Below are 15576 nucleotides of genomic sequence, written 5' to 3'. Positions count from 1 at the left end.
ATTATTATTATTATTATTATTATTATTATTATTATTATTATTATTATTATGCTTTAATTATAAAGCACTGTAAATTTACACAGCACTATTCATACAATCAATTAAAATAGATAAAATAAGCCTGCCTAGGGCTTACATTTTACGAAAATAATTAAACAGAATACACATTAATACATCTTAACATTCAAACAATAAAATATAGCAGATAACAAATTAAAATAACATTGGATAACAATAATAAAATAAATAAAAATAAGACTTTTTAAAAATCATACTGATCAGCGCCATGGGCCAAGGTTTCTGTCTTGATGTGAGAAAGGATTTTCTCAACAAGCAGAGCCTGCTCAAATACCTGGCATATCACAGCAGGCCTGTACAACAACTGTGTTTATCACATGTTGGACTACAAGTTCCATCAGCTCTAGGCACCAAAGCCAGTAGTGAGGAATGATAGAAGCTGCCATCCAATAATAACTGGAAAGCCAAAAATCCCCATGCTATTTCTACACTCTTAAAAGGCAACAACCTCACAGCTCGGTATGGTTTCCAGAACATAATCCCTGCTCCAGTCCCAACATTACCTTGGGAGGAGTCATGGAGCACCTGTCGTAGCAGTTCCCCATCTTGCAGGATCTGCTCCTGAGAGCGCAAGGTGGCATCCTGTGCCCGGACTATTTCTTCAGCAAGCTGGTTGGTTGATTCAAGTTGGCGAGCCACAGACTCAGAAGAGGATGTCAATCTGTAGGGCATACAGGAAGCAGAAGCCATTCAGTATTACACCCAGGACCAAATTAAACCATCCAATGACTTTCTCTAAACCAGCTCCCTGCAGATGTGTTGGATTATAACTCCCATCACTCCAGATTGCTTGCCCAACAGTTGTGGTGACTGACGATTATTGTAATCCAATCTGTCCAGAAAGTATCAGGTTGGGAAAGGCTGCCATCCTAAGCTAGGGTTAGAGTCCCCCTATAGAGCTACTGTTTGAGAGACTCCCACCTACCTTCCCTCTTATTATTGGAATTAATGGTCAACAGAGTCAATCTGTATGCACTCTCTAAGCCATACTCCCTCTGCCTGGACATTTGTAGGCTGGGAAATGCAAAAATATGTGAGCAAAGAACAGATCTGGCAGAGCAGGACAGGTGCTAAGGCAGGTGTAGGGAAAGTGTGTTCAGGAGTGAGCATTTTTGTAGTCCCTAAAGTGTGCATTTAAAGGAGTTTTTTTTGCCAATAAAAAGCCAAACACACGGATAAAAAACAACCCAAACTGCCAGAAAATATAGTGGAGAGAATAGAGGTTGAAACTTATATTCTAACCTTTTCAGAATCAAGGGGAAAGAAACTTAATTTAGACATTAAAATTATGGACCATAGAGTCCAACATCTGCTCTTGAATTACGAACTTAGCGTTAGTCATAATGGTCTGTTCTTCCTGCCCCATGCACCCCTTTTCCTGGATCTCATAAAAGTTACTTTTTTTAGACTACAATTCTCCACCAGCCAACATGTCCAATTTCAAGCTCTGCTTTTCCACTATCTGTATCAGCCTGCAAATATCCATGAGCTTGTAGGTAATCCTCTGGGGAAACTGCTACCACAGTAGGCCACCATTTTAGGTAATTCAAGAAGGAAAGATCTTCCAAAGATAGCATCCCTGTTGCCTCCTCTGATTGCTGAGCTGTAGTTACACCTCTGCTGGAAATCGAACACAGCAGCTTGATTCTTTTCCTCCCTGCACAGAGATGCTTGTTCTAGATTTCCACCAAGTGCTGGCTAGACAAATGTTGACATTAAGTCAGTCTGATTGCCTACGCTTCCCAAATTAGACTATCCTGTCACATCAAAACTAGCCTGCTCTGGGAAATGTTGGAATTAGGGTGTCACTCTTGGGTAGCTCAACCCCTCTTCTCCCTCCCATCTAAAACAAGTGCCCTACTTTGGGTGCTGGCAGTTCCAGCTGCTCAAATGGAAGTGCAGTTTAGTCTATGGAACATCCTCCATTTAGACCTCAAAAACCAAGTGCACAGGAATTGAATAAGAGATTCTTATCTTAGAAGTAGCACATGCAACAAATACCTTGGGATTACTGCTGATCATAAATTGAACATGACCCAGCAGTGTGATGCTCCAACAAATAAGGCAAATAGTATTTTTCATTAACAGAATCATAATTTCCAAGTAGAGGAAAGTAATAGTTTTACTATGTTCTGCACTAGTCAGGCCTCATCTGGAGTAAAGTGCTCAGTTCTAGGCTCCTAACTTTAAGAAGGAGATGAACAAAACAAAACAGTTTCATTTATATACTGCTTCATACTGAACAAATAGTGTCTAAGCGGTTTACAATTGTAAGCTAACAGTAGGGCAGGTTCAGAGATGGGCAACAAGGATGATAAAAGATATGGAGGACACATCCTATCAGGAAAGGTTGAAGGAGTTGGGAATTTTAAACCTAATGAATAGAAGACTGAGGGGAGACATGATTGCATTCTTTAAATATTTTAAAGGCAGAGAAAAGGTGCAGATTTGTCTTCTGCTACCCCAATGGGTATGTCCAAGTGTAAAGGTTTTACATTACAGGATTAGAATGAATTCCTTGACAACAGGAACCAACTGCCTAGAGAAGTGATGGGGTATCTTTGGAGTTTATCACACGGGAGGAATTTCTCTTAATTTCGAATGAAAAGAAAGTGGGGCCAGAACTAGTTCAGCAAATTTATGTGAATTCAAATTGCGTTTGAACTGACTTCCCACTGCCCGAAAATAACTTCCCATTGCCCAAAATTGCGTGTGGTAGTCTATCACGCAATAACGTTAAACCCCATGATTGCGTTCGGATTGTCATTGGATTATACTTCCAATTTCCCTTGTCTGATAAACTCCTTTCTCTGGACAGCTTCGAAAAGAGATTGGGCAGCTACCTGCTGGAGACACTCTAGCTGGGGACCCTGCATTGGGGAGAGGCTGGACACTATTGGTGGATCTCAAGTCTGCAGCATAGCAGCAATGTTTCTGATGACTATTTGTTTAACAATAGCAGCAGCAACAACACAGATCTTTCCTCCCAATTAATCAGGAAGTAGATGTGTGTATGGAAGGACTGTGAGCTGCATTCCGTTCTTCTATTCTGATCACTCACTCAGTCCACTCAATTATTTTCATCAGGCTCTGATTAGCTTTTAATAAGAACCAAATGGATTCCACCCCTGGAACAGCCTTTACACTGGGGTGAGTAACACATGGCCTGTGGGTTGTATAAGCCAACTTCCCCATCTGTTTGCATGTACCCCCCCCCCCAATTTTCCCCTGCTGCAACTGAAGCTCCTACCCTTACCCAAGTCTGCTTGGAAACATGGTGCATAGGGAATGTTCTTTTCCCTCCCTCCTGGTAGATAGTATTTAGGAGTGTGTTTCTGCAGTGAAACAAGGTCATGCTTCCTGCTCAACCTGTTTCCCCAACAGAATCTGTTATGAATGTGTCTTAAATTGATTTAATTTTTAAAAAACTTCTGTATTCTATATTGTCTTAGCTACATTTGATTTTGTGTCCCATATTGGGGCAAAGGCAGGACATAAATAAAATAAAATAAGTATCTCCTTGATTTTGGTGGTGGTGTTGACAACTTTTACAGCAACTACTCTGTTTCTGGCCAGTTGTTGGGACTAGGCTGACTTGTTTTTTGCTATGATTTCCTCCATCTCAATATGAGCCAGAGATATACCCTCATGCCTCTTCTGGCTAATGTAAAAAGCCAGAGTATTTTACAACAGCCTCAGGGCAACTGACACTTGGGACAGAGTTAGAATCATAGAATTATAGTGTTGTAATGTATCACAAGGGCCATCTAATCAAACTCCCTCTCATGTAGGAACAAACAAGTAAAACACTCAAAGATGCCCATCCAATTTCTATTTAAAGGCCTTCAAAGAAGGAGAGTCCACCATCCTCCAAGTTCTAATGGAATCTCTTTTCTTGTCATTTGAACCCACTGATTCATGTTCTAGTTTATGGAGCAGAAAAAAAAACCAAGTTTGTTCCATTTTTTAACATGATATCTCTTCAGATATCTAAACATGGTCATCATGTCACCTTTTAGTCTTCTCTTCTCCATTCTGAACATCCCCAACTCTCTCTGTTATTTCTCCTAAATCTTGGAATCCAGACCTTTGATCATCTCAGTCCTCCTTCTCTAAGCATATTCCATTGTCAATATTCTTCTTGAATAAAGATGTTAAGCAACATGGGGTTCAGGACAGAACCTGAAGCACCCCACTAGTGATAGTTCATAGATCTTTCTAGGAAAGGGGTCACAGGGTTGGGAGATGATGGATGAACAGATTGCCCAAGATAAAAGTGAAGAACTAAATTAAGAGTTACTTTGATCATCTGTAGACATAGTTATATTCAAGGAGGATCACCATGCCCTAAAAAGGTAACTTCTTGGTGGGGAGAATCTCACACTCCCTCAGCTTTAGATGTAGGCAATGCCAAAGCTCCTCTGAATAAACCTAGCCAAGAAAACTCTAGGAGAGGATTGCCATAAGTCAGAGTCTGCTTGAGGGCTCACAAACAAAAGCAAGCCCCTTTATTAAAGAAAAAAATGGCTTAGTTTTCCTGACCTGTGTACAGTATCTTGAGCTCGCTGCTGCCAGGCTTCATTGTGTAGAAAATAGCAAATGCTATGAGCATGAGTGAAGAACTCTGTGTATACACCAAACGCCACTGAATCCATGTGCTGTGTGCAGTCACGGATGGAGCTGTGAGGTTTACAAGGTGGAAATCCCCTCCCAGACCTGCAAGGAGAAAATAAAAGGTTGGAAGAAGCTGAAGTGAGCACTTTTGGATTAAAAGATGAAATATGGGGGAACTGGCAGGGCCAACCTTGAAATACTGGGACAGCAGAGATCTCCCCCCCTGCAAAAAGAAAAGAAAAAGAAAAGAAAAAGAAAAGAAAAAGGTTGTGTGTATGTTTGTGGAGTTCCCAGGGTTCATGTCGTCAAGTAAAGTAGCAACCCACCCCCGCATCATAGCACTCCAAACCATCCAAATTATTTTGACACAGATGGCAGAAAATCTCTCAAAATGTCTCTCTTTACTTGACTCTAGAGTAGTATAAATACAGTAACAACAAATGCTCCACTTACATAACAACTGAGATCTACTTCCTGAGGCAACTGCCTCATTTTGCCTCATGATAGGGCTAGCATCAGAAGCTCCTCTCTCCTCAAGGGTGAGATTCAGTGATGTTCTATCTCTTATTCCTCTTATCTATCTCACTGAATTAATTTTTTAAAAATTGATTATAAAATGGCACGAGAAACAAAACAAAAAATCCCCATTTCCTTGCTCATCCTCTCAACCTGCAGCAGCTAGTTAAGGATTCCCAAACATAAGGCCACCTGTCATCGGCTATTGAAAATGAAACTGGGAGGGGGCACAAGCTGTATAGCAGCCCTTTACACCAGTAGTAATGGGACAAGCATTCTGAAGAAAAAGCATATTAAGTGGCAAATCTATTTCTTTCCTAGAGTTCACCCCCGCTACCCACACACACTCCATGATTCAAACCAGGACTCTTTTTTTTCCTTCTTGCTCTAGAACACCTCCCCTCACCAAGGACATACCCTTTACCATTTTGTAGGTGAAAACTGGGACCCATGTGGCCAAGCAACAGCACGCTGTGGTCAAGATGGCAAAAATTATTAACGAAGAAGAACAGATAAACTAGGTGAGGCTGCAGCAGTTTGCTTTTGCCTGAGTCTACTGGGAAGATTCTGTCTCTTCCTCTTTTTCCCTATCCCCACTGAGTTAATTGAGTATAAACTATGTTTGCACTGTGTGTGTGTATTACCATGATATCAAATATAATAACTTGTACCCATCTTTGCATCCATTCTCACATATACAAATACAATTACATATGTTTGCAAATACAAATACAATTGCACTCTGAACTCAGTCTGCAGCAACTGATGTAAGCTGAGGACAAAGGAGGGAAGCAGAAGGAAGAGGAGAAACTAAAAGCAGCTGAAAAAGTGGGATGACACATTATGAATCAGGATTATCCCTCACAAACTGGGGCCGTGGCCCGTGGGAAGTCATGTAAAGAAGTTTGACTCACCTTTGCAGGTGGCAATGGGCAAAGGCAAGAGCAATGTGGCTTTGTTTCTCCTCATCCAACTCCTTACATCCAGCATCCAGTTGCTCCAAGGCCCCAATCCAACAAGTCCCATAGCGGGGGTGTCGCGCCAATTCACGGGCCTGTTGCCAATGGGTCCGGCCTTGAGACAGAAGCCCAGGATCTGGAGAGAGTAGAGGCCAAACACTGGAACAGAAGGAGCATATCAGAAGAGCTAAGTAGCACAGCATGGCTATCCAAAGTGGTGGAAAGCCTGAGCTAGCACTGGACCTTTGTGGGTAGGCCCAGCTGATAAAAGTTTGGGTAATAGGTTAACTTCTCATGCTGGAGCTGATTGGGAAGGTGAACGCAATCACATGCACTATAATGGGAGTGGAAACATTTTGGATGTTGCCTGACTCCAGTTCCCATCAGCCCTGACTGATAAGTAGTTGTGGGTGAGGGGAAAAGTAGTTTCCCTGCTCCTGTGTTATAGTATTGTTGCTAAGAGGTTGTGTATGTGGGCATCTTTCAGTTTTAGAGAGAATGTTTGCAAGGATAATTTCCTAGTTATCACAGAGCTCACCTGCTTTGCTCTTCTTTTCCCTCCCGTGGATTGGTCATCATGCAAGAGAATTCACCCTTTCTGTATACAAACCACAACAAGCTGTAGATGTTTGTAGGTGAGTATGATATTTCCTACTAAAAAAATGCTTAAGAGCAGGCATAGAGTCTTGTGTGAGAAAGTATTGGTCTCTAGATGTTATCAGACTGCAAGTCTCAGCAATCCTGGCCAACAGAGAGGCATGCTGGGACTTGCAATACAATAGGCCAACAATCCCTTATACTGTACTAGGGGCAGGAAAAAGCAGCACTCCAGCTGTTGTTGAACTGCAGCTCCCAGCATACCTCACTGTTGACTATGGCTGATGGGAGCTGCAGCTCAGCAGCATCTGGGAGGTCATATTTCCTACCTCTGCTGCATACACACTGAAGTAAATGAGGCTTACTTTTAAGTAGACATGGACTGGACTAGACAACAACATTGCATGTTTTGCGTTGGTTGAATGACTTAAGAGGTCCATACAAACCAGTGCCTTTGACTATAAGGATATTTAGGAGCCCTTCTAACTCTTATCAATCTTGAGTCTTAAGAATTTAGTATGGAGAACTATTGGTATAGATGCTCAGAGACAAAACAGTTCAAAGATTGGAGAAAAGTTGAGTTGCTGTTAACATTGTGTTGGTATGTTTTACTAGGAGCTGTGATTGGGTGAGGCATTCAAAAGTAGGAACTTCTTCCAAACCAAGAGCTAAATTTAACCTCAGTGCTGTAGGGGAGTGGGAGTGTTCCAGTGATGGAGGAGAAGGCAAAGGGGAAAGGATGAGACCAAAATACCAGCAGAATTTAGCTTGAAGCTTTTACTGCCAGTAACTGTTAGGAAAGACTTTTCAGCTTTGTAGAATGGAAGGTATAGCTGGGACAGGTTTCCACAAATGCTAGGAAAACTCCAAAGGATGATGATATGGGAAGGGGAAGATGGAGAACCTCAGAGGGCAGAGGATCAGATTGGGGCCCAGCCTGATTTAGGGCCCTATAGGACAGGATAGGACGGGGTTTCCCACCCCTGGCATAGATAATTGGTGGGGATGACCCATTTTTTGTAATTTCTCCACTAGATTGTAGGGTTTCTCCCTCTTCAAGAAAGGTGACTATGAGAAAATCACAAGCAAGTTAAAGCTGGAGTGTGTCTGAGTGCATGTGTATCCCTCTGGATGTTGCTGGACTGCAGCACCCAGCATTCTTCACCATTGGCTATGCTGACTAGGGCTGATGAAAGTTGCAGCCCATGCAGATGTTGGGAGTTCAGCAACATCTGGAGAGTCGTATTGTGAAAACCCTTGAACTCAACATAACATTAGTTATTGACCAATGTTCAGGCATGTGGCAAGCAGGTATATTTGACATACAGTATCTAAATTAATACACATAAAATCACAGGGGTTATTTCAGGTCAATGCAGTGAGTTGTTTTTCTGCAAGACTGGCAAGGAGTTAGTGACTGAGCTTTTCATCCATCCATCTATATTTCTTATAACTGCATGCACAGCAATAGCAATAGCATTTACATTTCTATACTACAGTGGTACCCCGGGATACGAAAGCACCGCGTTACGAAATTTCCGGGATACGAAAAAATTCTATAGGAAAAAACTGTTCCGGGTTACGGGTTTTTTTTCGGCTTACGAAAAAATTTTTTGGTGCTTTTCGGCGCTTTTTCGCACCAAATCGCGGCTTCCAGCGCTAGCGCCTATGGCTTTTTCGGCTTGCGAAAGATTTCGGGTTATGAAGGGCGCCGCGGAACGGATTATTTTCGTAACCCGGGGTACCACTGTACTTCATAGTAAACTCAGCACTCTCTAAGCAGTTTACAATCTGTAAGCCAATTGCCCCCAACAAGCTGGGTACTCATTTTACCAACCTATGAAAGGATGGAAGGCTGAGTCAGCCTGGAACTTTCTGGGATCAAACTCACAATGGTATGGCAGCAGTACCAACATTTTTAACCACTGCACCACCAGGCCCCCCAATACCTAGGCTCCCTGTACCTAATGTACAGGGTGTCCTGTAGTAGGGAGGCAGCATGGTGTAGTGGTTTTAGCATTGGACTAGGACACTGGGAGACCAGGGCTTGAATCCTGGCTTGGCCATGGAAACACACTGGGTGACTTTAGGCAAGTTACACTCTCTCAGCCTCACAAGACGCCCAAGGCAACCCCCTCTGAAGAAACTTGCCAAGAAAGCCCTATGATAGGTTCACCTTAGTGTCGCCCAAAGTCGGAAATGACTTGAAGGCACAGAACAATAAAACAACAAACAGGGTGTCAAAAAATTATCTTTACAATTTCAACTGTATATAGAATTGAAACTGTAAAGATAATCTTATATGTATGCTAGTTTCTTTTACAACCCACATTTAGCTGTTTATAATTTCTTTGGGTCACTCAGTAAAGAGGCCTTAAGCCTAGGGGTAAACAGAGATGCAGCCTGGGAGATTTTGCTAGTCCTGGTGCTGATAACACACTCTCTCCCTCTCTGAGTGCAGGAAGAAGCCTCCTTCTCAGTCTCAGAGGAGAAAAAGAGGACATTATAGCCCTTCCAGGCTCATGAGGATCACCTCATAGCTCCTAGAAGGCCTATTCTACTGAGGTAGAGAATTCTCACCTGTGAGGGGTTTACTTTCTGTGAGGGATTTCATTAAATTAGCAGTGCATCATACTTTTCAACATTTCATAGAAGAATTCGAGGACATATGTGGCCAAACAAAGTCAAACTCTGGTCAAAATGTCAAAGGTTTTCAAGGAGGAAGACCCTTGTAGATGTCATTTATCTGGATTTCAGCAACACACTTGATAAAATCCCCCATTGTGTCTTGACTGGCAAACTGATTAAATGTGGAATACTTGGGAAAACTATCAGATGGATCCATAACTGGTGGGAAAACCATGCTCAAAAAGTCATCCTCAGTGGCTCCACTTCACACTGGAAGGAGGTGTCAAGTGAAGTGACTTAGGGGTCTGTCCTAGCGCCATTACTCTTCGGCATTTTTATCTGCTTCTTAGATGATGGGGTGGAGAGAATCCTTACCAAATTTGCAGATGATACAAAACTGGGAGGGATGGCTGACACATTGGAAGATAGGAACAGAACCGAAAAGGACCTAAATAAACTAAAAAATTGGTCAGAAAATAATAAAATGAAATTCAATTGAGACCAATGTGAAATTCTGCATTTAGGCCACAAAAACCACATGCATAGGTATAAGGAATGGGGGTTATATGGCTCAGCACCACTACATGTGAAAGGACTTTGGGATTATTGTTGATCAAACTAAACATGACCCAGCAGCAAAGAAGGCAAATGCTATTTTAGCATGCATTAATAGAAGGTTAATTTCCAGGTTCAGTGAAGTAACAGTCCTACTATATTCTGAGCTGGTTAGGCCTCATCTGGAGTAGTGAGTTTAGTTCTGGGCACCTCATTTTAAGTTGGATATAGTCAAGCTGGAGCAAGTTCAGTGAAGGGCAATGAAGAAGATAAGAGTTATGGAGAACAAAACATATGAGGAAAGGTTGGAGCTGGGTATGCTCATTTTGGTAAAGACTGAGGGGTGACATGATTGCACTTGTTAAAATACCACAGAGAGGAGGGGACAGGCTTGTTCTCTGTTGCCTCAGAAGGTAGGAACAAGTCTAATGGGTTGGAGTTACAGGAGAATAGATTTTGATTGAACATTAGAAGAAACTTGACTGTAATCACTGTTTGGAGTGAAACCAAATGTGTTGATGGGTCTCCTTCTCTGGACTTCTTCAAAAAGAGTATGGAAAGCTATCTGCTAGGGATGCTTTACCTGGAGGTCCTGCACTGAGCAGGGAGGGGCCTTGACTAGATGGCCCATGAGATCTCTCCAACTCTATTATGAACCCTATCCTGTAACTCAGCCACTTTTTTTGGTAATGGGTTGCCTGGCTCGGCTAGTGTTTTGCTGCCCCCTGCTGGTTGATATTCAGACATCAGATAATGCTTCTCTTATAATATAGACAGCTCTTACAGGCCAAGTGTGTGTGTTTGTGTACGTTCAAGTAGCCTGTCGACTTATGGTAACCTCATGAATTTCATAGGGTTTTCTTAGGCAAGAGGTAGTTTTGCCAGTTCTGAAACAGTATATCTTGATTTCAGTAAGGCCTTTGACAAGGTTTCCCATTACATTCATGCAAACAAGCTTGTAGAATGTGGGCTAGACAAGGTAACTGTTACATGGATTTGTAACTGGTTGGCTGGCCGGACCCAAAGGTTGCTCCACAATGGCTCCTTTTCACCCTGGACAGAAGTGACCAGTGGGGTCCCACAGGGCTCTGTTCTGGCCCCAGTGCTATTCAACATCTTTATCAATGACTTGGATTAAATAATTGGGGGCATACTCATCAAATTTGCAGAGGACACCAAATTAGGAGGAGTAGCAAATACCCCAGAGGACAGGATCAAAATTCAAAATGACCTGAATAGACTAGAAAGCTGAATAGACTGGAAATTCCCCATTGGCCCTACGGCCCCTACCTAGCATAGGAAATGTTAAGAAATCTTGTGAGCTATAATTCAGTAATAGCTGGAGGGTTGTGTGATTTCTACTCCTGCTTGAAAACAGATGGGGCAGCCTCCTCTGCATATTTATCTGAGTAAACTCCATGGAGGCCTACATATCCTAAAGGCACCAGATCCTATCTGATCTTGACAGTTAAGCGAGGTCATCCCTGGTGATTTCTTTGGTGGGAGAGCACTGACAAATACCAGGTGCTGTAGGCTTAGGGTTGCCATAAGGCAGGACCTCCAAACTGGGACAAATGTAGGGCCACATTTTCAAATGTAGGACACATTTTTAAAAATGGAGGACACATGAAAAAATTGATGCTTTTTTAAAAATGTTAATATAAATGCATGTTTCTTAGGCATGCTCAAAATGGAGGACATTTTGGCATTATTCCTAGACAGAAGGCTGAAATGTACTTCTCTTTCTGGCCAAACATCCCCCCCCTAATTCTACAAGTACATTTCCCACTTCCAAGCAGGCATAGCATTTGCAAGATCACAGGCAGACCCTTGTGCCATTGCAAACTACATTTCCCACTTCCAAGCAGGCATAGCATTTGCAAGATCACAGGCAGACCCTTGTGCCATTGAAAACTACATTTCCCACTTCCAAGCAGGCATAGCATTTGCAAGACCACAGGCAGCCCCTTGTGCCATTGCAAACTACATTTCCCACTCCCAAGCCTTCTTAGCAATTCCCCCCTTCCTCCTTTTCCTTGCCCCCTCCAACCCCCCCAAGCCCCTCGCCCCCTCTTTTTCCCAGGTATGTCTCAACTTAGGAGGGATTTATGCGACGGATCCAAAGCCTTTTTTCTATTCTAATGGGGGCAAAGCCTTGAGAAGCCCTGGACCCCTGAGAAGAAGAGGAGGGGGGCTTAGAGAGAGGAAGAAAGAGAAAAAGAAGATGAGGAGGGGGAAGAAAGGAAGAAAAAGGAGAGGAGGAAGAGGAGGGGAAGAGGAGGAGAAGAAAAAAACGGAATAACAAGAAGAAGAGAAGGAGGGGAAAGAGAAAAAGGGGGAAGCAGCTCGCCTGAATGCAAATTCCTCCCTGCTCGGATGTTGCCCAAATAAGGAAGCAGAGGGCTGGCCAATAGAGGCAGGGCAGTGCAGCAGACCCCGCCCCTGATGGGTTCAGTCGTCCTGTTGCTGCTGCTCCATGGCAGCACTCTATAGAAGGCAGGCAGCAGCCCTGGGAGCTCAGAGTTGGGCAGCCACGCGGGGGCGGGGGCGGGACGGGACCGGGCACGCCCCCCAGGGGGCGGGAAAGTCCCACCCACCAGCGTGAAATGGCAAGCCTGTGTAGGCTAGATTTCAGAGGAAGGAACTGGCAAAACTACCTCTTGAGTATTCCTTGCCTAAGAGAACCCTATGAAATTCATGGGGTCACCATAAGTCAACAGGTACATACAAACACACAAACTCCATGGAAGACAGGGATTGTCTCAAGGTTGCCTAGCAGGTTTTATGGCTTGGTGGAAACTACAATATAGATTTCCCGAGTCTCAGTAGCAAATATGCAGAGACTTCAACATATGTAGCTCACATAGAGGCACATGTCCAGCCTGATCCTTTGTCTGAGAAAAAGAACAGTAGTGTATTTTATTTTGTGACTGATCCATTCAGAGTTTATAGTCTGAATGTGCTCAAGGGAATGAAGTCCTGGTAAGCAAATGTAGAGATGACAGCATCAGCCACTAGTATACTTTGATTACCTAATATATGGATTATAGTCAGATCATATCTGTTTCTGTGAGCCAGCATGGTGTAGTAGTTTGAGCGACAACAACTCTGGAGAACAGGGTTTGAATCCCTGCTCAGCCATGGAAACCCCCTGGGTAATACTGGGCAAGTCACACTCTCCCATACTCAGAAGAAGGCAAAAACAAATACTCTTTGAACAAATCTTGCCAAGAAACCCCTGTGATAGGTTCACCTTAGCATTGCTGTAAGTTAGACATGACTTGAAAGCACACAAAAACAGATATCTATCTCTAGATCGATAACAATTTCTGTGGGAGGAGGGCAGGTAGTTGGGTTAATCTGTTGCACCAAAAACAACAGTCTTCTGGTACATTAAACTGTACATTATTTTAAGGTACAGACATCTGTGGGCCATAGAACAAATCTGGTTGCCCAATGAAGTGTCCAGGAACTGATGATCTGACTGAAAGTGGGAAAGATTGCTTAGATTTGTAATCTGCTCCTGCAAGTATTTACTGAGACCCATGCCCCCAGGAATCCTATTTTTCTATCTTTTGCACAGAAGTGATTTTTCTCAAATAAACGTGCACAGAAATAGAGCCACATAGCCCGATTCTAAACATTGTAATGAATGTTTCTCTACTGTATAGGTAAGAATGCACTGGATTTCAGGCTCAAACTGGATTGCACATACCGGGTTGGTACAAGAGTTACCAGTAGTTCGAAATATTACAGCTGTGACTTGGAGTCTAAGAATATATGAGGTTAAATGCCTCTAACATGAAACATGCAAATTTTAACAAAAATGCAAGTGGAATGGAGGATTCAGAACAGATAAGAAATTTAATCCTTTTATCTCCTGCTGTAGTCCTGAGAATGGTTGGAGATGGATACCCAGGTTTTAAAACCTCCTCAGATATAAAAATGAAAGTCTCTTTCTACTGCCTACAGCAGGATGGGAATCATGATTTTCAAAATTAGATGCTAAGGTTGGTTCTACCTCAGTACCTTTCCATACACTGAAATACCACACATTGGCTGGCATCCTGTCAGTTAGTCCACACTAGAGAAGACCTATTCAAATAAATTGTTGAATTACTGAATCAGTTGTTGAACTGAATTGAATCAAATCAGTTGAATTGGTCAAGACACAGATAAATCCCCTAAATTGAACGAGTCTAATTTTAATGTCACATTACATTGTTATAGCACTATTATGCTACTTAATTGCTGCATCTTGAGCAATCCTGGATTTGCAGTTTAGAGAATAAGGGTAGTTAGAACTCTCAGCCAAAGAGCTCTTAGGCCTCACTAAACTACAAACCCCAGAATTCCACAGGAAGCAGCCGCTGCGGTTCAAGTAGAATAATAGCACCATAACAGTGTAGTGTTATACTGACCTTTCTCTAGTTAGGACAAACAACAGGATTTAGGCCTTCACCTTTTAGAGCAGGTGTGCAGCCCTCCAAATGTTATTAGTACCCCTGCCAGTGTTGAGGGACGCTGGGAACTACACTCCCAAAACATCTGGAGAGTCATGATTCCTGTCAGCTTGATGTGCACTTATGAGACGTGGCTTGCTTCCAAGAGAACATGCGCTGGCCTGAGCAGTCTCAAGAGGATGTACTAAGCAAGCATACCACTATACTATACTATATGTTCTGGGACAGTATGGTGTCTGTTACCATTGTATGTTTCACTGGATAGACTGTAGTGCATGGGGATGTGCCTGTCAGATTATATCAGCCACTGTGGTGTAACACTTAGGATTGGGCGGAGAACTGGGAGGTCATACCCGCCAACATTTCACACATGAAAATTGGGACATATGTGGCCAAATAACATCAGTGTGGTCAAGATGACAAAATTTATCAATGAAGAACAGACAAGATAGAAAGGCTGTGGCAGTATTCTTTTGCTTGAGGCCGCAGGGAAGGGCAAGACTCAGCACCCACCTTTACCTTCACTGAGTTGAGTGCAGAATTGGCAGTCTCAGCTCAGCTTGCATCAACTGAAATAAGCTGGTGACAAATGGGGAAAGTGGGATGAAAGAGAATATGTGCTGCTTTAAACAGCTGACAAAGCAGGATGACAGAGAACAAATTGTAACTGTCCTTGTCAAATGGGGACTGTGGGAGAGATCCAGGTTTGAGTCCTAAGTAATGGTACACCCATCATTGTTTCTTACCTGGGCTCCCTCATAGGGTTGTTGTGGAGATAAATTGTGGAGGAGAAGAGCCACCTTGTGCTCACTGGAGTAAGGGATATATGTATGTATATATTATATATGGTTAACTGCCCTCCTGTCAACTATCAACCTCTCTGCTTAGGTCCTGCAGACTCAGGCCCAGGGCTGTAGCCTCCTCGATTGAATCTAAGCATGTGGCATGTGGTCTTCCTCTCTTTCTCCTATCCCATACCTTTCTTAGCATAATTGCATTTTCTAATGATTCATTTCTCCTCATGTTATGGCTAAATTACAACAGCATCACTTCAGTCATCCTGGCTTCCAGGGACAGTTTGGGCTTCAGCTGTTCTAGAACCCATTTTGTCTGCTTGGCTATTCAGTATATTTTCAGCACTCTTCACCAGCAGCACATCTCAAATG

At 42.9% G+C, this 15576-nt stretch overlaps 1 protein-coding gene across 3 annotated transcripts in view; it reads right to left on the bottom strand.

Annotated features, from left to right (window-relative positions):
- Positions 1–8255, bottom strand: part of LOC121922319 — a 27941-nt gene extending 19686 nt beyond the window's left edge. Inside the window, exons 1-3 of one of the 3 annotated variants that reach the window (XM_042451579.1) lie at positions 6123–8255; positions 4621–4794; positions 582–739 (exon numbers count right to left, since the gene is read on the bottom strand). In XM_042451579.1, the coding sequence (XP_042307513.1) occupies positions 582–739; positions 4621–4794; positions 6123–6370 (580 nt within the window). In that variant the 5' untranslated portion in view covers positions 6371–8255. The remainder of the gene's footprint in view (positions 1–581; positions 740–4620; positions 4795–6122) is intronic. The other 2 variants (XM_042451577.1, XM_042451578.1) reach the window with 2 other exon arrangements.
- Between the last annotated feature and the right edge of the window lie 7321 nt (positions 8256–15576).

Source organism: Sceloporus undulatus, chromosome 2 (genome assembly GCF_019175285.1).
Source record: "Sceloporus undulatus isolate JIND9_A2432 ecotype Alabama chromosome 2, SceUnd_v1.1, whole genome shotgun sequence".
Classification (NCBI taxonomy): domain Eukaryota; kingdom Metazoa; phylum Chordata; class Lepidosauria; order Squamata; family Phrynosomatidae; genus Sceloporus; species Sceloporus undulatus.
The sequence above is the reverse complement of the archived record's forward strand: the minus strand, read 5'-3'. Positions and strand labels throughout refer to the sequence as shown.